The sequence below is a fragment of the Lissotriton vulgaris genome, chromosome 9 (assembly GCF_964263255.1).
Source record: "Lissotriton vulgaris chromosome 9, aLisVul1.2, whole genome shotgun sequence".
Taxonomy (NCBI): Eukaryota; Metazoa; Chordata; class Amphibia; order Caudata; family Salamandridae; genus Lissotriton; species Lissotriton vulgaris.
Window position 1 is genome coordinate 238,810,321 of NC_141697.1, and position 21,813 is coordinate 238,832,133.

General features: G+C 40.5%; 1 protein-coding gene across 1 annotated transcript; it reads left to right on the forward strand.

The window, feature by feature from the left end:
* The first annotated feature begins 7,512 nt into the window (after positions 1 to 7,512).
* LOC147689900 (uncharacterized) lies at positions 7,513 to 19,914 on the forward strand. The gene is made up of 4 exons (XM_086937389.1): positions 7,513 to 7,668; positions 8,712 to 8,767; positions 12,572 to 12,588; positions 18,805 to 19,914. The coding sequence occupies exons 2-4, from the start codon at positions 8,758 to 8,760 to the stop codon at positions 19,705 to 19,707; spliced, it is 930 nt and encodes a 309-aa protein (XP_086793515.1). The 5' UTR covers positions 7,513 to 7,668; positions 8,712 to 8,757; the 3' UTR covers positions 19,708 to 19,914.
* The last annotated feature ends 1,899 nt before the right edge of the window (positions 19,915 to 21,813 follow it).

Consider the following 21,813-nt stretch of genomic DNA (forward strand, 5'->3'; position numbering starts at 1 on the left):
GCTGATATCACCTGTCTTCTCTTCAAATAAAGGTTTAAAAAAAAAAAGATGTCCATGTTGCTGCCTGACAGATATTCAGTACTGGGACACCCCAAACCAAAGCCGTAGTCACAACTTTTCCCCTGGTGAAATGGGCCCTTCATCCCTCAGAGGGCTGTTTCTTAGCCAGAGCATAGTAGATCCTAATGCAGAGAATAACCCAGCGAGGGATGGTCCTTTTCTGCACTGCCCTACCCTTTTTAGCTTCCACGTACCCCACAAAGAGTTGGTTGTCCACCAGGAACTCTTTTGTGCAGTCAAGGTAGAATGACAATGCTGTGTTCGGATCCAGACGAAAACAACTCCTCTTCCTTAGAGGAATGCAGGTAGCAAAGAAGGTGGGCAGCATGATGGATTGGCCCAGATGGAATGGGTCACAAACTTTGGCATGAATGAAGAATGTGTGCGAAGCACCACTTTGTCCGGAAAAGACATCATGTAGGGAGGCGTGCAAAATAACACCTGCAACTCACTCACCCTCCAGGCTGAAGTAATTGCCACTAAAAAAGCTGGCTTGATGGTAAGCAGCTAGAAGGGACAGTTGTACAATGGCTCAAAGGGAGCAAACATTAGATAAGTGAGGGCCAAATTAAGATCCCACTGAGGCATAACAAAGGGGGTGGTCGAAACAAGTGAACCAGCCCTTTTAGAAACCTATGTAAATTGGATACCTAAAGAGAAAGGGCTGGTCTGGCAGTCTCAAAAAAACATACAGAGCAGAGAGTTCCCAAAGCAGAGCCCTGTTAAGCAAGGGTTAGATTTAATAAAAGAACAGTGGAAAGAGAAGCAGAAAGAGGGTCAATAGATCTTTCTGTACATTATAATACAAGTTTCTGCCAACGGCAGGCGTATACGGTCTTAGTGGAGGGCCGCCTGGCCACTAGAACAACATTACATATTTCAGGAGAAAGGTCAAAAGCCATCTACAGCAGCCGCTCAATCTCCACAAATTGAGGCGCAGAGTAGACAGGTTTGGGTGGAGGACACTTCCCTGCTGCTGCAAAAGAAGATCCACCTGAAGGAGCAACCTGATCGGAGGATTGGTGCTCATCTTCAGAAACTCTGGATACCATATTCTCCTCGTCCACTCTAGAGCCACGAGGCATGTCTTGGGCCTGGTCACTGTTGATCTACTTCAGAACCCTGGGCAGGAGTAGTTAAGGAGAAAGGCGTACAGCAGGCCTAAGCTCCACTTGAAGAAGTAAGGTGTTGCCGAGAGATAGCCGCCTTGGAAACTCCAACGCGCAGTATTGCTGACATTGCGCTTTCTCTTCAGAGGTGAACAAATCTAACCAAGGTTCTCATCAATGCTGAAAGAGACCTTGCGCCACCTCCGACTGTAGACACCATTCGTGATCCGCTAAGCATCGACGGCTGAGTTCATCCGCCCTAGCATTCAGAGAACCTGCTAGGTGTTGAAGCACCAGGGTTATGCCCTGCTGTTCCAGCCATGTCGAGAGACGTAGGGCCTCTCGACAAAGGGTCTATGTCCCCACCCCACCCTGTTTGTTGCATTATCACATGGCTAGGGACTGACCAGAAGGTTAGCCCACCCACAAGCTGATGCCATGCATATATGTAGCACTCACAATACGCTTTTCTAAAGAATTTATGGACATGAATAAGTTCAGAAGAGGGTTTACTGTGCTGTCTATGATGCGAGAGAAGCCATGAATGTTATAACATTGCCACTTTTGTACATAGGACAAACAAGTGCAGTACAAGGGTTCTAAACTAAAAGATATGTGTAAGATACACGAACTAAACATCATACAAGAGTAATTTATATGAAAGGAAAAGATGAGTATTGCCAACTGCACATGTACTGGAGCTTGGTGTTCCGTCATGGCTGACAACCCGTGAGTTTGTAATACCTTTCACTGAAAAAGTGATCAACTTTATGAGCCAGATACACAGAGGTAAACGTATACTTTTATGTAAGTTTACTATTTTTGCTAATAGTAATTTCACAACTGCTGAGACTCTGCACTTGTGGCGGACAATCTGCACATAAAAAGATAGGTCTTATCTTTTTATGTGCAGCGTTCTCCACCCCAATTGTGAACCGATAACATAAAAATCACATTATTATACGTTATGCCTGAATTATATGTGTCAGACCTTAAAACTGCTTTGTCTCCACTCTGCCTGGGATCTATGGAATGCTTCAGTGCGAGTGTGGGCAACATCTTTTCTTTCCAGGACATGAAATGGAGGGTCCAGGAAAACAGCCACGAGTTACCAGGGCTTCTCTATATTCCCTGGAAACAAGGAAATGTTGCCTCCCTCATAAGTCAGTCCAGCGCCAGTCAATGTCTTCCTGTGGGCACCTGCTGCTAGCCCCTACCTCGACCTTACCCACTAATCTATCCCACATTTGCCTTCTCTGACTCATAATTATTGTTTAATTGCACAGCTCCTCATAATTGCGGCTCCATCCTCACTATTTAATTGATCACAAGTCAATTAATTTTCTGTAACTCTAGGGGCTTTTCTCCCTGCCATTTCTAAGGTTAAAAACACAAAAATATTTATAGTGCTAAATAAAAATCCAGCATAGGCACAAACGATGCTGCTACACAAAATCGCTGTGTGAAAGTATAATAAGTAAATAGCAGTCCGGGCAGAGTCTTGTATTTTATATTGTTAGGAGCAGGAGATCTTTATAAGGTGCTGAGATTCAGGAGTGTGTGCTATCTGAAGAAGGCACCGGTCATATTGGCGTCCAGATGCGGATGTTTTATGGACGTGTCTGCCATTTTGATGAAAGCACGCGCCAAATGTAGACTCATTAGAGCTGAAATTCCTCTTTCATGATGGTCCATCCGTTGAGCTGTGGTGGAGTGCAGCTCTAAATATCTTGCACGTATATCGGTGATACCAGCACCCACGGACTCGTAGCCAACGACAGTCATCAAGTTCAAACAACATAAACAACTCCTTCATGACAGTTGGCGGCCATTAAGTCCACGACGGACCGTATACCATCAACCTGGAGTACGGATTAAGTACACACCCATACTTCAAGCCCCAATTCTTGTAATTTACTGCTATGACATAGCACAAGCTGGGTTTCAAAAGCTATTAGGCATTGTTGATGTACAAGAATTTCAGGCTGCTCTGGCAGGGCTCTCCCTGAGCCTGTTAATGCAGCGCTGGGAAGCAGGGAGCACAGCCTCCGCGATAGATGGAAAGGAAGACACAGAGAGGGTGTGGATGGCAGGAGGCCAGGCGGTTTGTCTTACATTTGAGACAGGCAGGAGAGACCATGTTATGTATGGCTTCCCCTTTACACCTCTACCCCTGAGTAGCAGCTGAAAGCAGGGGCAGTTGTTTAAAGGGGTTGTACATAACATAACATTATAGATGGGTAAAAAGAGGATTACAGGGATGTTTTTCACCTCGGGATTCTGGGTGACATCATAGACGACTCAAGCTTTGCTCTCATTGTCTATTTGATGTCACTGAAGCCCTCAGTGAAAAACATCCCAATAATTCACTGTTACCCATATATAATTCTATATGGTAGGTATGCTTCCCATGGAGATCCATTAGCATGAATGACTGGATTCTAAATCCAGTAATTGACTTCTGTGCCCCAGCAATGGTGGGCAATGGAACTTGTTACCCACTGTTCCTACATCGTAAAGGAATTCCACGTTGCTCGGGCTGGGCTCCCAAAGAAACCATCAGAGCAGCGCTGGTAAGTAGGAAGCACACTGTCTGGAGGGTAAAGAAAGAAAGGAACAAAGAGCAGTGGGGAGGGGGGTGTCAGAAGGCCATGTCTTATTTATTTCATTTGGGACAGAAAGGAGAGCACATGTTATGTTTGGCTCCACCACGTTGCAGTGGAAAGCAGGGGCAAATGATTTTGGGGGGCCATAGATAACATAAAAGTATAGATGCATAAAAAGCAAATTATTTCTATTTGATGTCACTGAGAAAACCCCTCAATGAAAAACACCCCCATAATTTACTGTTACCTGGAGACATTGCGTTGTTGGTTGACTAGGTTGTGAGCCCTGGCCAAGCGACAACCAAACTTACTTGCAGGGTGAACCACTAAAAGTCCCTAAAATAACCAATGCTTAACCCTGGGTATCTTGGCACATGAAGCAGTCAGGCTTAACTTAGAGGCAATATGTCAAGAATGTATGCAGCACACAAACAGTAATAAAGTGAAACACAACACTTTGACTTAGAAAAATAGAGTACATTGTAATACATTATTTGACATCAAAACAAGAGAAATCCAATAAGTAGAACCGGAGCTATGATTTGTTTTTTTAAATTGTATAAACTAGCACTTAAAAGATCAAAGTGCCAACCGTAGACATCCAGTTGTGCAAAACCTAGTCAAAGTCTAAAATATGGCTGACTGTGATGGAGCGTGGTTCATATGCAATAAGTGGATTGGGCTTACCTTCGGACTTAGAAAGTTTTCTGACAAAAAAACTTTCTAAGTAAAGTTCTGAGAGTCAAGACTGTAGGAGGTGTGCGAGGAGGGAGTGGCCATGGGTGGAAGCCGCGGTGAAGGTTTCTATGTTCAGACTTGGTCTCTGAAATGGAAGTTGTAAATCTTCAGTGGGATGAGGCAGAAGGCTGTAGCCAAAGACAGTTACACAAGGCTGGATGCCCCTGTGGTGAAGGACCACCGAAAATGATTTGCTGTTGCAGAGAAGAACATAGCGGTAGAGGCTGCAAAGTCAATCCGACCGGTGATGCACCTTGGGTGGATAGGTTAGCAGGATGATTCCGGTCTCCTCATGGTTCTCAGCGCAGTTCTTTGCCAAAAATGGTCTGAGTCCTCAGTTTAAGGGATTTGGCCATCTGGGCATCTTTACAACCACAACCAAGGGTCTATGACTGGTGAGACACCCCTTTGGGGGGTTCAGGACTCACTCAGATTGGGTCCAAGTGCGGGCTCAAGATGGTGGGAACTATTGGGTTCCTGTGGCTGTAAACAGGAGCCAGCAAACTGGCCCTTGGAGTCACTCTGGTAGACATGGGTGCAGGTTAAGAAGCAGGGCTCAACAGCAGGGCTGGCCTCCGAGGATTCAAGGCAGGCTTCAGGCAGCAAAACAGTCCTTCCAGGTACAGCAAGGCAGTCGTTCAGAGTTCACAGCAGGTCACAAAAGCAGACAACCCTCTGAGAGTCCTTCTGCAGGTCAAAGAGTGCACTGGAGAGTGCAACCTACGGTCCTATTTTTATACAATGGTGCCCCTTTTCTGGAAGGTGGCAGAAGCTTCTAGAAAGGTTCTTTGAAGTGCATGGAATTTCCTGCCTCCCCTGCCCTGGTTCCAAGCTGGCTGAAGTGACAGAGTGAAGGCAGTGCACGATCTATTCAGTTACAAGTGGGGCTATGCTCAGCTCTGCTCCCCCATCCGGCCTGGAAATGGCCCATTGAGGCACAACTACCCTCTGTAGTGTGACTGTCTGGGAAGATTTCACAAACTCCGTCAGCTTAGCCCACTTGTGTGACCCAGGTCAGGCTTCAGAAACAAAAGGGCTGTGACGTATACCAACTTTGTAAAAGTGGCATTTTAAAAATTGTAATCAAAAACCCAATTTAACTTATTAAATAGGTTTTTTGAAAACGAAATTTCAATAAAACCAAACATGACTTAGCGACTTGCTCCCAACTGAAAATTACAGCTTATTAATGTAATAAGGAATCCTCATTATTATCCTGACGGTGGGTAGGTCCTACAGTAGAGAAAAACAAATGTATGAGTTTTTCACTACCAGAACATGCAAAGCTTAAACCTGCATGTTCAAATTTCTAATTACATAACCCCCTGCACTATGAACAACATTGGGCCTACTTTAGGGGTGATTTATATGAAATAAAATTGGAGTCTAAGGCTTGGCAAGGGGATTATATTGCCAGGTTGAATTGGCAGTTTATAACTGCATTGAGGCTTCAATGGCAGGCTTGGGACATGTTTTAAAGGGCTACTTAAGTGGGTGGCACATTAAGTACTGCGTGCCCACTTGTAAAATACAGCAACAGTTGGGCGACCCTGTGTCCCTCAAAACCTGGATATGTATAAAATAGGCTACAATGGTTCTGTCTGGAAGAAACCAATTGCTTTGAAGAAAATGAAATTGAAAAGAGACAAGAAAAGTTGCTTGACTTTGGAACGCATAACAAATGACAGAACACAGATCAAAGTAAAACAACTACTAGCATATGCTTGCAAAATACTTTTTTTTATATCAACTAAAGCTTAAATAAATATTTACAAGTAATCAGCGGGCTGTCAATACATGAAATATTGAAAAAGGTGACATGTGGTACGGTGGCATTAAGTGCTCAGTGATACTGGTGCAGTGCATATATACAAGGTGATATTATGGACAATTATTTACACAGGCAGCTAAAATGCAGTCAGAACGAAGGTAGGCAATTAACTCTGGTAAACAGCAAGTTTGCTTATTGATTTATAACCCAGAGATTTGATAGAGCTGAACCAGTTATATTCGTTGAAGTTTCTACCCTGACAAAGCGTTATTGGAATGTCATGGCAGGTCTTCTTCAGGAAAAGTGGCGGTGTTGGTTGCCCAAAAAGTGGGATTACTTGATGAGGCATCCCTTGCTGAGTGGGAGCTGTCAAAGCATATGTACTTGTCAGACCACCCACTGGTAGCATTTAATGTACAGGCCCAGGGTATATTGTACACCCCTCTACATGGGACTTATGCAAAAATGAAATACGCCAATCAGGTGTAAGCCAGTCAAACCATGTTTAGGGGAGTAAGCACGAGCACATTAGCACTGGTTAGCAGTAGTAAAGTGCACAGAGACCTAAGACTAGCAAAAACTAATTCTAACACACAAATCGAGGTGTGTAGGCAACATTTTTGGAGTAAGACCACCCTAAGGCCGACAGGTCTAACATTTACCTATCTATAACTATATAGCCATTATAATTTATGAAAAAGAAATACATATATAAAATTATATATATGATATATAATATGTGTGTGTGTCTATATATATGTATGTGTGTGTATTAATATATTTATATGCTATTGTGTTTAATGGGTATTTTGAGTCACTGAATAGGAATATGTAGATGACTAAATGCAAAAAAATGAGGAGGCGATTAGGCGGTACATTCTGCTTTTTTAATAATTGCACAGTTCCTTTTTAAAAAATACCATTGAGGGAGAGGCATTAAGTTGCTAATTTAATAATACCGTGGAGTGCATTGACAATTCGCACATCATCTTTCGTGAAAGGAGCACTGGCACAGACCCATAGGGTCACGACCTTGAATGTCTGCAGCTGGTTATTCCTGTTTCTCGTTCATTACTCTTTCACTTGGACTCTCTACGCATGGCCTAGGCCCAGATCCAGCAAAATGAACATAATTATTATAATTAAAAATAATTACAAGTATTCTCCGTTTGACTAATTCAAACATTAATATCTAGCTCATACTGATGTGCTGTGCCACCACCTACCTGCAATAAATTACTGTGTGATTCAAACTGATCGTCATTTAACACGCCTTTGATAGGGTAGGGTCTCGCCCAATGGGCGCACAGCGCGCTGCCAGCACTGCATATAAATACCAAACTCTCGGAAACGTTTTCAGATTCTTGACTGACTATCCATTCAGGTAAGAGAAAAGCTTTTGAAATGTGGTTTGTGTCGGTGGAAACTATGTGATGTGGGTGCATGTCTGAAGCACGCTACGTGTTTCAATATCTTGGTGCATTGATGCATAATTTAAGAGTCAATAGTACTTGTTAGCATGTTTTGGATATGTTTATCTGTGTAAACTGAATTTGAAAAAAGACTAATGTAGCTTCCAGCTCAACACTGCGAGATTAACCCTTTCAACACATTTTCAATTCATTTTATTGGCATTTTTTGTAATTATATAGATTTGAAAACAGATGCAGTCACGTTGCTGCCACAGTTATTCATTATAAAAATATTGTAATTCCATTAGTCTAATATTTTCACCCCGTCACTAGAGTCTGGAGTGCTCGTTCCAATCTTGTTGCATTTTGTCATCTATCAATCTAAGGGCTTGGCATCTCCTCTGACATGCTCCACCACTTCAGCTCTTTGCCAAAACCAAAGTACTGGTCCCCACAATTTCCGAAATTGTCTTTCCTTGTTCTCCATCTCATTAGCTAACTTCTTCATGCACAGGAGAGCTCTGTCCTTTGTAGCGTGAAGGACATTATCTTCTTACCTTTGGCCCCATGTAGCGGGCAGATGGTGTAAGAGTGGGATCCTAGTAGCATCACCTACCAGAAATCTCTGACCCTCTGATCTCCTCTATGCGCTCTGGAACCTAGTTCCAGGCCCTCTTTTTGTATTGATGCCCTGCAGGCCGGTCTGTTGTGTGGATGGTGCCTAGTAGAAGTAGTTAGACTCTTGTACTGAGATGAAGGAGGACAAAATGTGAAATACAGAGACTGTCAAAGTTCACACAATCTGATTAAGATGACTTTCTGGAATGAGAATTCAAGTTTTCTGATTTTTGAGTAGATAATATAAATGCTTAATTGAATTTCCTCTGCACATTCATACAAATGTCAATAAGTACACTCAGGTAATCATTATTGATTACTAGATTGTCTTAGTGCAAAGATCAAGTTTCCTGTTCCTTTGTTTATTTTCTCTGATGGACTTTTGTTTCCTTCACAGACCTTTGTTTCTCCTTTGAGGACATCAGACCACAACCTCCCAAGCCATGGACCACTGTAAGTGATTTTTTCTCTTAATTTCGGCTTGTTATGACAATCTCAACCTCTGTGTTCTTTGAATTTATTACAAGTTTATTGTCAATTCAAATAAACTATATGAACACGAATCAGTTACACTTCCGAAAAAAAACAATTCAGAACAGACACGTTATAAAACATAACAGTGTTCAAAATAATCACAATCTGATGTAATAATATTTATAGATTCAGAATCCAGCAAGAGTTTAACTACACTTACTTAATTCATCTGCAATACATAGATTCATACCAAACGTATCAAGATAGGGCTTCAAGTGTGAGTGGTGCAGTGTTAGGTGCCAGTGTGTTTACGCACCAGTATGGTGGCAATAGTACATAGACTGTTCTGTGCATAAAAGACCAGCCCATGCACAGTCAAACGTGTTTATAGGATCCAAACAAACTTGCAAGTAAACGTAAGCACACTTTCAGGTCGACATTAATGTTCCCATAGGCTGGAAGGCCTTTGTCCTATGTGCAATTCACTGCAATAGCCCGATGTTCTGCTGTTATAGTGAAGTGAGTTAACTGAACGTTAATTTTACTCTTAAATAGTAGCAGATTTACAATCATATCATAAAAAATTGCAGAACCTTTAAAGATTTTAACATGAGGCGTGCAGATCTAAGTACAATTGATCATTTATTTTTGGGGCCAAACTGTTCATTTGGGAAAAATCAAGTCTGGTAGTATTTAAATGGAGGCCCCAGACGTGCTCTCCATGCCACTGGAATCAAGCTATCCAGGCTGATGAGAGCTGAAAGCCCGAAACCGGTCCTTGGATGCTTGTTTCCAGTCCAGGGAGGACCTGGATTGGCAGTTCGGAATGGACTGTTCCCATGGGGCACAGGGTCAAGACTGATTTGCATATGGCTGGGTTCAAACTGGAATGGCATGGTGAGCAAAAACGATGGATTTAGGCCCAGATCTCTGTACTGGGGTGAATGCATGACATTGTTCTGCATTCTGTCCATCTCCTGTTGTTTTTCCAGACGCATTAAGCATAAAAGTTACCACTTGGGGAAGAGCAATATACGATATTGGACAAAGATTGAGTTCAACTCTTTGTCTTTCAATCAGGTTGTATTAGTAAAATGGAATGGCAGCTTTCAAGTCATCTTTTTAGATAACCATGCCACAACTTCATAGATATGGTTGAGACTTGTTTCGTCATATAAGGCTTCAGGATTAGTCCCATCATGGAATAACCTCTGTACCTCTTTTCAAACCAACAGAAAGCATTAGCTATATTCATTGCATTTGTCCCTTTATTCTAATTTTAAGCACATGTTTACATTTGACTGTAACACCAAAATATTTGTAATCTGAAAATCTCTACAGTTTTGTGCCCTTGGGGAACTATTAGCTGACTTTCCAAGCATGTGATCTGAATCTGAGATAGATTAAAGACTAGTGAGTTGTGCTGTGCACGTAACGAGACCCTAGTAAAGGCTCGCTTCATGCGCATTCAGTACAGAAGCAGTTTGTCGTCTCCATAAGCAATACGACATACAGGAACAGAATCACAGTTTGGTGTTTCTTCATACAATTCAGTTATCTAGTTGCAGGTGCGTAAATTGAATAACAGGAGTTTAAAAAAACGCATTTGTGCCTAATGCCTTTGTTGGAATGCACTCTTGAACCTATTGCATTATGTATTCTGGGGCAGATTTACAAGCCCTTTGCGCCACTTTTGCGTCACTTTTCCCATGTTAAAAGTGACGCAAAAGTGGTGCAAGGAGCTAGTAAATCTGCCACTATGTGTTTCTGGCCTCATATACTAGAATGTAATTTACTCAGTATCACCAGTTTTCCCAGTTTTGAAACCACGATTGACAATGTCTGTGAAATATCCACAAATACACAGAAAAGTGGGTGGCTCCAACAGGGACACTTTTTCTATCCAGTAGGGTCAGAGCCTGTGCTTAATTTGAGAAGGTGGTTTCTGGTGTTCGGCACTGGCACTTAATTGTTAGCCCTGGGGCTGTGACAATCTGCCACAAGGTGGCGCTGTCAGGCTAATTTAGAGATGACCACAACAGTCAATTCCTAACTTAATATACATAACAAATAATATTACCTGCCACCCAAGAAATAGTCCGAATTTTCACACTTGTAGGAGTGGGAATGTTAGTACTTGTGTTGTTACTATCTGTGGCGGCGCTGACAGGGGCAATATGTGGCACAATGTGCAGTGGCCTCCTGGCGAGAGCCCGGGCACTTATTTTTTTGCAAAGTACGCACTGGTCAGAGCTGCTGCACCCTTCATTATAGACATATCCTATCCATGCCTATCCAATGAGAAAGCATCAGCCTCTAATGACCATTCCTCTAACTGTTTATGGAGCATCACAAGAAAAGATTCTTACTGCCGGTTCACCAGGGGTACCATACAATATATCCAGGTGTCACTCTACTGCCCTTCTAATAATATACCTGTGAGTTTATGATGTCTGATTGTAGCATACCAGCTGATGTGTTTAGTGACAGGGGAGAGAGGGGAAGTTATTTGTGATGTCACAGAAGCCGCAGGTTACTTATACACCCAGTAACAAGCAGACGGGTGAATATTGTCCCAATCCTTTGTCATCTTCATAAATTTCCTATAAGCGAAGACAATTTGTCACCTGAAGCAAATATATCACAAGAAACAAATATATCAGAGAAAGGAACTATATGTTCATAAATGACCCATTTTCGCCTAGCTTCTGCTCTAAGAAAAACATCTATGAGAACTTGACTTATTCAAAAAGTGTAAAAACTAGGAATTCATGTAAAAAATACATTTGCATTTAGCAAACACTTGTTGATTGGTGTCTGGATTTATTTCTTAGTATTGCAGAAGGAAACATAGAGTGAAAAAAGTTGTTTTAAAAGTAGAAAAGAGAAATGCAAATGTCTTGACTTCAAAAACGAATTCACTTGTAAGTCACATTTATGTTATGAAATGTAAACTTTAGGGAAAATGGACTTAGGTAGTTTTGCATGTGGAGATGTCACTTACAAGGACGATGTTCTGCCACTTCAGGAAATGTTTCTGCAAATGTTGATAACTAGGGGAGAGTGTTGTATGTGTATCCCCAGGGGAGTGTCAGGGGAGTTGGCCATGCAAGTAAGGCTAACATTCAGTCAGTCGTAACTTTCAGGGTTTTGCATACCCAGCTATCCATATGTCCACTTACGTGGACCAGCTGCATACGCAAGTGTGCAGAGAACCCCACCAAGCAATGTTTCAGGGTGGTTTGAGGGAAAGGATGTATTCATCTGGAAAAGCATTATACAGGTGTGTAAAAACGACTTGGTAAACTCTACGCATGTTGGATCCAATTCACAAAGGTAAACTGAGACGTAAGTCTAACTTTATGACTTTCAGTATTCACCCAGAGCATTTACGAGTAGTAAAGTTAGACTTTTGTCTCAGTTAAACTTGAGTTTTGGTTTTAAGTTTAACTGAGAACAAAACTGAGCAAAGTCTAACTTTACTACTTGTAAATGCCCTTTGTGAATACTGAAAGTCATAAAGTTAGACTTTCCTCTCAGTTTACCTTTGTGAATCGGGCCCGTTGATTTTACAAATCCCCACTCCCAAGATACATTTCCTCCCATCGTTAAAAAATAAATAGATCAATAGAAACGATCCAGTATCACCCAGCAGCTGTCCCACTGTACAATAACTGAAGAAAACCTGCATTATGTACACATGTTGCAAAATTTCGATTATTGTTAAAACCCTACATCAATTCAAATATTAATTCAATCAAACATTGTCTTTTTAATTTACAGCACAAAAGCAGAAGCAGGTAAGACATTCTAATGTATGCTTCTTAAGAGGGTGCGCATTTGGTGGCAGAAATCATTTATCCAGCATGAAAATTCAAAGAGATTTAAAGAGTGTCATTTATTTTCCTGATATAGTTTGTAAAATAATCTAATATGAAAGTACATGTTTACACCACAGGTGATTGGTATAAGCGATTGTGAATAAAATCTACCATGATAATGTAGTATAAGTTAAATACACCACCAGTCCTGCATCACTGACAATCACCAACAGTATCTACATCACACAAGAATGTTGCTTTCTTTGATGAAGTCTTCCTGGGTTTTGAGACCTATTGAGACATCATTTACTATATAGTCACGTTATTAGGTATATAGGGTGCTGGCATGAGGAACAGGTCCTCGTGCCTGCACCCCCTGCTACGGTCTTCATGTCCAGCCTTTCCTCAGTCGCTACCCTCTGCTGCCTTTGGTTTTGTGCCTCCTCTGCTCGTTTTCTGTTCGTTTGTCTGCCTCTTCTCTGCTCACTCCTGCTCTCTTGTTCACCTCTTTCTGCTCATTCGTCCCATTATTCTGCCTCTTTCTGCTCGTTTCTTACCTTTATTTTGGTTATTTATGCTCATTTCTGACCTTTATTCTTCCTCTTTCTGCTCATTTCAGACCTTCATTTTTCCTCTTTCTGCCCGGATTCCCCCTCTTACAGCCGTTTCCCTCCTCATGCCATTTCCCTCCTCCCACCACCCAGCACCCCGCCCTAACCCCAGTACCTACATAATGGAGACCACAGCGTGATCCCATTTGAGTACGTCCTTGGGCCAGCTCCTCTTGCAACGCAAGCTGGACAGTTTGTGCGCAGTCCGCTACCCTTGCTGCCTTTGTTTTTTTCCTCCTCTGCTTATTGTTCTGCTTCTTACTGCTGAATTCTCACCTTCATTTTGCCTCTTTCTGCTTGTTTCTGATCTTTATTCTGCCTCTTTCTGCTTGTTTCTGACCTTAATCTTGCCTTCTTTCTGCTCATTTCGGACATGTATGTTCCCTATTTCTGCTCCACTCTGACCTTTATTTTGCCTCTTTCTGCTCATTTCCGACCTTTATTTTGCCTCATGCTGCTCGTTTCTGACCTTTATTCTGATGTTGCATCCACAGCACCCAGATACTAGTAGGGGTGATAGTGCTGCGCTATCTAAGTGCTGATTGATAGGGTGTACAAATACTACAGTGTAAGGTCCACAACTGGATAAAGTCATCAAACACTTGCAAGATCATATCATGACTAGTTGTTATCTGATATACATATCTGAATATTTATCATAACTATTCATTTTATTTGTACTTTTACGGGTTCTCCTTTTCTCAAGTGTTTGATTTATACCAGTCTTACTGAACCTGCAATATTCCACTGCTTTGTCAATAAAACTAAGGTCACCCTCTCACTCCAGGTCAATATAAACACTGCATCAATTCCAGAACATTTCACCTATAAATCATTGATTTGAGGTGTGTTAGTCTAAATAGTTCAATGGAAGCAAAACAAGAGTACAACAACCAGAATTCATTATGTGATCACTCAAAGGTCTAGGACTGTAAAGGGTCGGGGCTATTCACAAAGGTAAATTTATATGAATAATTTACTCATGTGTACATCTATTCCTGCTCTAAGGTGTAAATCTACACTTTTGTGCTAGTCACCATTTCCAACAACAGATTACACCTAAATGTAGACTTGCAAACCTTTACCCCTTGCAAGCAGGGGGTGGAGACATCTAATATAGTATGTATGAGTGTGAAGTTCCTACTAGTAACTTTCCATACTTAGGAACTGATTCAAAACTTGGCGGATGGGATATTCTGTCGCAATGTGACGGATATCACGTCCACCATATTACAAGTGCATTATATCCTATGACACTTGCAATACAGCAGACAGGATATCCAGCACATTTGTGATGGAGTATCCCATCCACCAAGATGTAAATCAGGCAATTTCTAGTTGGGGAACTCTGCCACCAGGGCAGAGATCTCCCTATCGAAAGGATAGACAAAATTAACACTGAATGTACAAATATTAAGTTCCAACTAGTAACTTTTGACATTTAAGTGGAGTACCCTGACACCTGGGTCCGGATCTCCCTATGGAAAGGATAGAGAAAAGTAATAAAGATTAATGATTGAAAAAAGATTAAAATATTTTAATGCAAACTACATACAATAATTTAGAACAATTATTTGTGACTAAATAAAATACAATGGTACCACATATTAATGCACCAAAATAAGTATTCATTGAATGATTAATAATGTAAATAACTTTATTTTTTATTATTATTTTTTTAACAAAATAATAAATTGCACACATTAGCAGTTTTATTTGTATTTAATATTTAAAACATGTAATTTTAAATATAAATTTTTAATGAATGAAAATGATTATTTTTGCTTTTCAATAAAAGTTTAAAAGTAATATTGGATTTTTTTCTTTAAAAGGTAAACTATCGAATTGTAAAATAATAAAATATTTAATTAGACATTTTGTATACATTTAAACTCAATAATTTTATATATATATATATATATATATATATATATATATATATATATATATATATATATATATATATATATATATATATATATATATATATATATATATATATATATAAAGAAAATGTTTCTGCTCTTGTCAATGGGTGACGACAACGCCAGGTGCAGACCTTCAAACCTCGTACCAGCAGCGAAGAAATTAGAACAGAAGCAAATCCAAAACCTTAATAGGTGGCAGAGTGGAGTTTTTATTCCTGTTTCAAGGACAAATGCCCATCCGACAACGAGTTTCACTCCTCTAGGGATATATATTCATAAGTGATTGTAATTGTGTTGAAATACAAGTGATTTAACATTTGTGGTGCTAGCCCACCTCCCAGGCTGATGTAGAGTATATATACACCTGTTTGCGGCCTTTGTTAGTTCAGTAAATTTTGAAGTGAAATTTGTGAATAGCAATAATCTTACCCTTTTGTAGGTGACTTTTTGTATTAGTATGTCTCGCCCTAAATGTCTCGTTAGGTTTCCCTAAACCACTCCCATTGATGAGCAAATGTTCCCCTTTTCCCCTTGTCCCTACCACATTTACCCCTATACCATATACTTATGTTTTCATAGATCTCCACCACATTGGCAGGGATCTGCACAACAAAAAGATAGTAGAGGGAGAGGCAGAGGCGCTGGTATTGTCCTGTAGATAAGTGAATAGCATTTTGTAGTACCTGAATAGTACCACTGTAGTACTACCTTATGTTCTACAAAATGTAGATTGTGAATAGACCCTAGTGTCTACAATGACCTGGAGGGAAGTGGCCACCATATATGAGATACTGAAAGATCCTTACACCAAGAAGAGAGACTCAACCTTTCAGCACTTATCATTGACTAACGAAGATCCCACTGTTCCCCTCTGAAATCTTATTCATTCACATTAAAGGGTAGTACCACAGACTTGTGAGGGACTTCTGAGATTCTTCCATCTACTTGTCTTTTGTTTTCGTTATTTTTTTTGACTCGGAGACTGAACATGACCTTTAGGTTACATTATTGTTAAAGGTTCAGACCTCATAGCGCTCTAAGGATGATAACTTCAGTTGGTGCCATCTTTACTTTGGAATAAATAATTAATTACATAAAATGCCATCCCTAATTAACTTCCTTGAAAAGATTACTTGGCAGAGTTATCAAATCATCCTATACATTTATATCAGCAGAAATGTTCATTAATCGTGTAGCATCCATCAGAAGTGAAGCCTTCACAAATATTATGTACAATGTTGAAAATGTGTTTGTCACAATGGTTGCTGGTAAAGATAATGAAGCAGAATACATATTCGATACTGCCAAGGATGTAAGAACCAAAGCCATTAAATGGCTCTAAATAATGTTTGCTTTATGTCTTAAGGAATAAACATCAACACATTTTTATTTGTTTTGTCAATTACCAATAATATTGGTCATATCTAGCCAAAGCCCATAAAACAAATGCAAAATTCACATATTCAATTTAGCGTGGGTGCAAACTAATAAAGCACCAGTGGAGCCCCCTCTCTTACACTTGGAAATGTGTTCTGGGCCAGCCGGCGTATAAAGCATTTCCCTTCAGAGTATCCAGTTCGCCGTTATAACTCCCACAGAGCTATCAATAATGTCATGAAAAGTCAAATTAAGTTGATGAGGTGGTGTCACCAAATCAGAATCATATAATCTCCTAAATATCTGACAATAAATGTATTTTGGAAATGCACTTATTTAATTCCCTAAGATCCATTTGTACGTTTTTTGACATAAACTCATTTTGCTGTCAAATATCTGTTATTCAGTTTTTGGGAAATATACTAAATTTTCCTCAAACATCAGTATGCCATTTTCTTAAAATACAGACACAATTTTTTCAAACAGACATTACCCTCAAATACCAAGTTTTTATTTGCTTGGTAAATAAATATAGTCTTGTTCATCAGTTTACAATTTTCTGAAAATAAGTCATTTCACGTTCATATCTCAACTTGCCATTTCATCAAACATCCACTATTTTCCAATCATACACTGGTCTTGCCATCAGTTAGAACTTGTCGTATATTTCAACCCAATAACCATTCTTTCCCCCAAACAAAGGATTGACGATATCTCACAATACCCTCATTGTCACCAAATACTAGTACTTCATAGCATGTAATTCACTATTTGGTCTGAATAATCATCTTATTTTTCGCATCAGATTCTCACATTTAATACTGCTCCAAATAGACAGATCCTGCATTTCCTGCCCAACTCAGGGAGGTGCCACATGAGGTCCTAAGTGGCAGATTCCAGGTGCCACAAAATAGCCTTTTTTTCTACAGGAAAGAAAGCCCCAAAATCCTTGCACTGTATTTGCCTAAATTAACAGAAATTAACAGAAATTAGGGTTGTTCAAATGAAAAGGGTATGCAGTTCCTATGAAGGTAAAGGGAGGGTGGGGGGGTGGGGGGTCAGAAGAGGTGACAAGTTGTCCCTTAGCAAACCTTTCGGAATTAGGGCCCTCACACACCCAGCCAGCTGGATATCATGCTTCATCATAGGGCATGCTCCTCGTCAGGACAGTGCTGCAATACCTGATGGGCTCCCTATGAGGGGCTCTTTGGCGGAGATCTTTTATTCCTTACTGTATGGTGTCATGGGTGTAAGCTACTTTAAAGTGTAGATGTGTTAAAGTGATGGTCAGTAGACAGTGTGGGGATAAAACAGACCGGAGCAGCTAAATTGGGGCTAATATTAGGTTTTGTTTAATTGTGGTAGCAGCATTATTTCTATTTAATCTACTTTGCTTTTTTGTTTTGCGCCCAAAAAAACAGATACTTTAAAAACTGTATTAATACTAAATTGGATACTTTTGCAAATTCTAGAAACACTTATGTATTACCTTTGAGAAAATTGTTTCACAAATATCTGTGATTTTTTTGTGGCTGGGCGCTATTTTATGCTTTACACCAGCACACATGCATCATTTTTTAATAAATAAATAAGCTTTAGTGACCTTGCAGTGTTTTTAAATGCAAATATTTGATAAACAGTATCTACATTTTCTGAGCGGAGTGCTACATTTTTGATGTTGTGGAGTTATTTATGTTGTGCCCGGGTTATTTGTTTATTTAAGCTGAAATGGTGCTTTCTTGCAACATTCAGGGCGCCATGCGCGCTTTCACTTTCCAAGCAGCCCATGACAATGGTGGCCTCTTCTTTGCAAGGAAATAGGTTTCACTTTTACAAGAGTTTGAGCTATTGGCATTGTAAATGACAATGCCAATGCCTTTTATTTATGTGTTAATTAGCAAAACAGATAAATAAAAGACATTATCTTTTACAATGCCAGTAGCTTAAACTCTCGCAAATGCGAGACCTATTGCATTGCAAATGCTTGTTTGGTTTTGATGTTGACTGGGCATGTATGCTGGACCTAAATAAGGCCTTAGTCCCCCCATTTTGGTTTGGTTGTTCAAATGAGAAACATATAATTCTTCTTTATAGGTTATATATTGTGCACGTCATTGCTTCACTGATAACGTGATGTGTGTATTGTGTATGAGCATTCTTTATTTTTGTGGAAGCTTCTATTTGTTAAATACCTGCTTGCACTAAACAGATTTGTGATTTGTTTTAGCGAACCATAAGCTCATCATCTCTTCATATTGTTTTCGTTCTTTTTTCACCAGGGAAAAGAAAGTGAAGGAACTTGCGGAGTACAAAAAGACCTACCTGGAAAAAAGCAAGACCAGGCTCAAGACAAAGCACAGGACAAGGGCGATGGAAAGCAGTCAGGACAAGGAATCAGCCCTGGCAAGGAAAAAGACTATGGAGCAGGCCAAGGTCATGGCCAGGAACATGGAAAACAAGGAGCTCAAGGGACATGCTTCGCAGCAGCACAGGGGAAAGGTGAAGAGCATGACAAGAAAAAAGACCATGGAAAAGACTGTGGAAAGGTACAGGGAAAAGATCAGGCAAAAGACCAGGAGCAAGACCAGGGACATGATTATGGAAAAGGCCATGTAAAAGACCAGGCAAAAGACCAGGCAAAAGAGCAGGGAAAAGATCAGGCAAAAGACCAGGCAAAAGACCAGGGGAAAGTACAGGGAAAAGATCAGGCAAAAGACCAGGCAAAAGACCAGGCAAAAGACCAGGGAAAAGTACAGGGAAAAGATCAGGCAAAAGACCAGGCAAAAGACCAGGGTAAAGACCAGGGGCATGAATATGGAAAAGGTCATGTAAAAGACCAGGAAAAAGACCTTGTAAAAGACCAGGCAAAAGACCAGGGAAAAGGCCAGGGAAAAGACCATGTAAAAGACCAGGGAAAAGACCAGGCAAAAGACCAGGGAAAGGATCAGGGGTCAGGCTGTGGATGTGGTCCGGTAAAAGAAAAAGACCAGGCAAAAGAACAAGGAAAGGATCAGGGACATGGGCAAGAGTACGGTAAGGGAAAAGCTGAAGAAAAACAACTTGGAGGCGGCAAAGGACAAGACCAGGGGCAAGGATATGGAGAAAAACTAGGAAAGGGCCAAGAGGACAAGGGAAAGAGTCAAGAACACGCTAAAGACAAGGGACAAAAGGAGGGAAAGTAACTCAAGTTTCTAGGAAGGCGACATGACAAGGAATCCGGCAAAAATCCTACATCTATTTAATGCATGTTGTACCACAGCTGTATTCAACATATTTCTCTTCAGTTAAACAGCCTTAAGACTGCACAAGTTCTATCTTGATGTTAAGATTTGACGTTGTTAGAATGGATGCAATTTCAGTGTATACTTTAAAATAAATGCACAAGTCAATTCACGAGTGTCCAGTGCATTCAATGCAAAACAAGTTTTTAAAAGGTTGGCAAACGACTCTTCCTACAATTATTTAACATTAGAGAAAACAATTGCTTTGTCTGTTCATGGAACAAATTCCACACTATTCATACTATTGAGAGATATTACTTTTCAAGATGTGCTGATAAACAATTCCCAAACATATATTCTGTGCTAAAATTGAGGGGCTGATTCAGAGTTTAGTAGAGAGGGTACTCCGTCGCAATGGCCATTCGACCATCCACCCAATTTACAGTGAGCGATTGAAGGCCCAGTTTTCACTGATTGTCAAAGTTGGGTAAAAGCTGGTGGTACGGGACCGTGAAAACTGAAAAATGACCCCCACACTTTGGGAGAACGCTCCCATGGTGTGTGGGTCATTAGTTTTTGTATTTTCAAAAACAAATTCCGGCAATGGGATTTTCATTTTGAAAATACAAAAAACCTATTAAAAGTTTGGACTGTCTGTTGACGAAGCCGCCGTCAAACCTTTATTACATGATAAGGACAGTTCCTGCCAACGTTAAAAGATGTCCACTGGGCCAGCAGACATCTTTAAATTTGGGGCACGGTTGCTCTGCATGGGCATTGGAATATTTTACTCCTACGCCCTGACGGAGTAATTACCAAACTTTGAACTATTGATCAAGCCCTGAATGCCTTATTCTTAGATTGCAGCTGTGGCAATTGTTTAGCTGCTTCTCACGGCCTCATGTTTTCCCTGGAAAATAGTAAGATATCAATAGTTTATTGTGGTGCAACAGTACACACACATGCCATCCTGCCTCTTCCATTTGGGACACTTAAAACATTTGGAGCAGGATATATTTTCCACAATTCATAACCCACATCATGATTCTAGAGTGCTTTGTTGACCCCTGACAGTTGTACTGCAGAACTTCATAAGGGTTACAATAAATGTATTCTGAATTACAATCTCTTATTGGTCTGAAAGATCAAATCTGCAATCAGTCATTAGCTGCCCGTCTTTGTTTTGGTACTTATGAAATTTGGAATGTTGTGCATCTGAGCCAGTTTAGGAGAATAATTAGACATACATGCAAAAAGACCTGAGTTAGGTGGGAGACTTCCGATTTTTTAAGACAAAATGGTTTTATTTTAGGTATATTTGTCTTTTGTTTCAATAGTAGCCTATGGGAAAAATATATTCTCCCATTTTCTTTCCAAAGTCTCCCACTTCCAAGTTTGAAAATAGTGATATGTATGGCCTATGTGTGCACACTTGTCACTGGAAGACTTCCCACCTATTCAGACCTCTTAGCATCATTGCCTACACTGTCTAGATACTTGGGATTTGATGAAGAACACTCACAATTCCCAAGAGGAAGGGACTACAAGTCTTACTGTTCTCAGATATGCTAGTAAATATATGTGCCATCATCTTTTCAAGAAGAGATTCATTCCAGACTCTATCTCCTTTGCTCTGTGGGGCATCATGTGGAAAGGCCAGCACAAGCGGAAATGCCTTTAAAGTAGCCTCAGCTGAACTGGTTAGTAGTAGGTGTATCTGGATGGCAGAAGAGTTTCTCAAGGATGCCACAAACCATGATAGACTTTTATCTGACTACAGCTCTGGAAGAATCATGGTACTACAGGACAAGAGCTTAAACCAGGAACTTCATCACACTGTAGCAGATGTGGCAATTTAGACCAGGGGAACTTCATGCAGGTGCTTACTGCTTGGGTACCGCGCACACTCCCTTCCCTCAACACAGTGGTATTTCAATTATGCACATTTAGGGGTCGATTAGGATCGCGGACGGACTTGCGTCCGTCCGCGACCCCAGAGCAGGAGGGAACCTCCGCATGGCATGCGGAGTTCCCTCCTGTGCAATTAGGATGTGACCGCCACCCTGG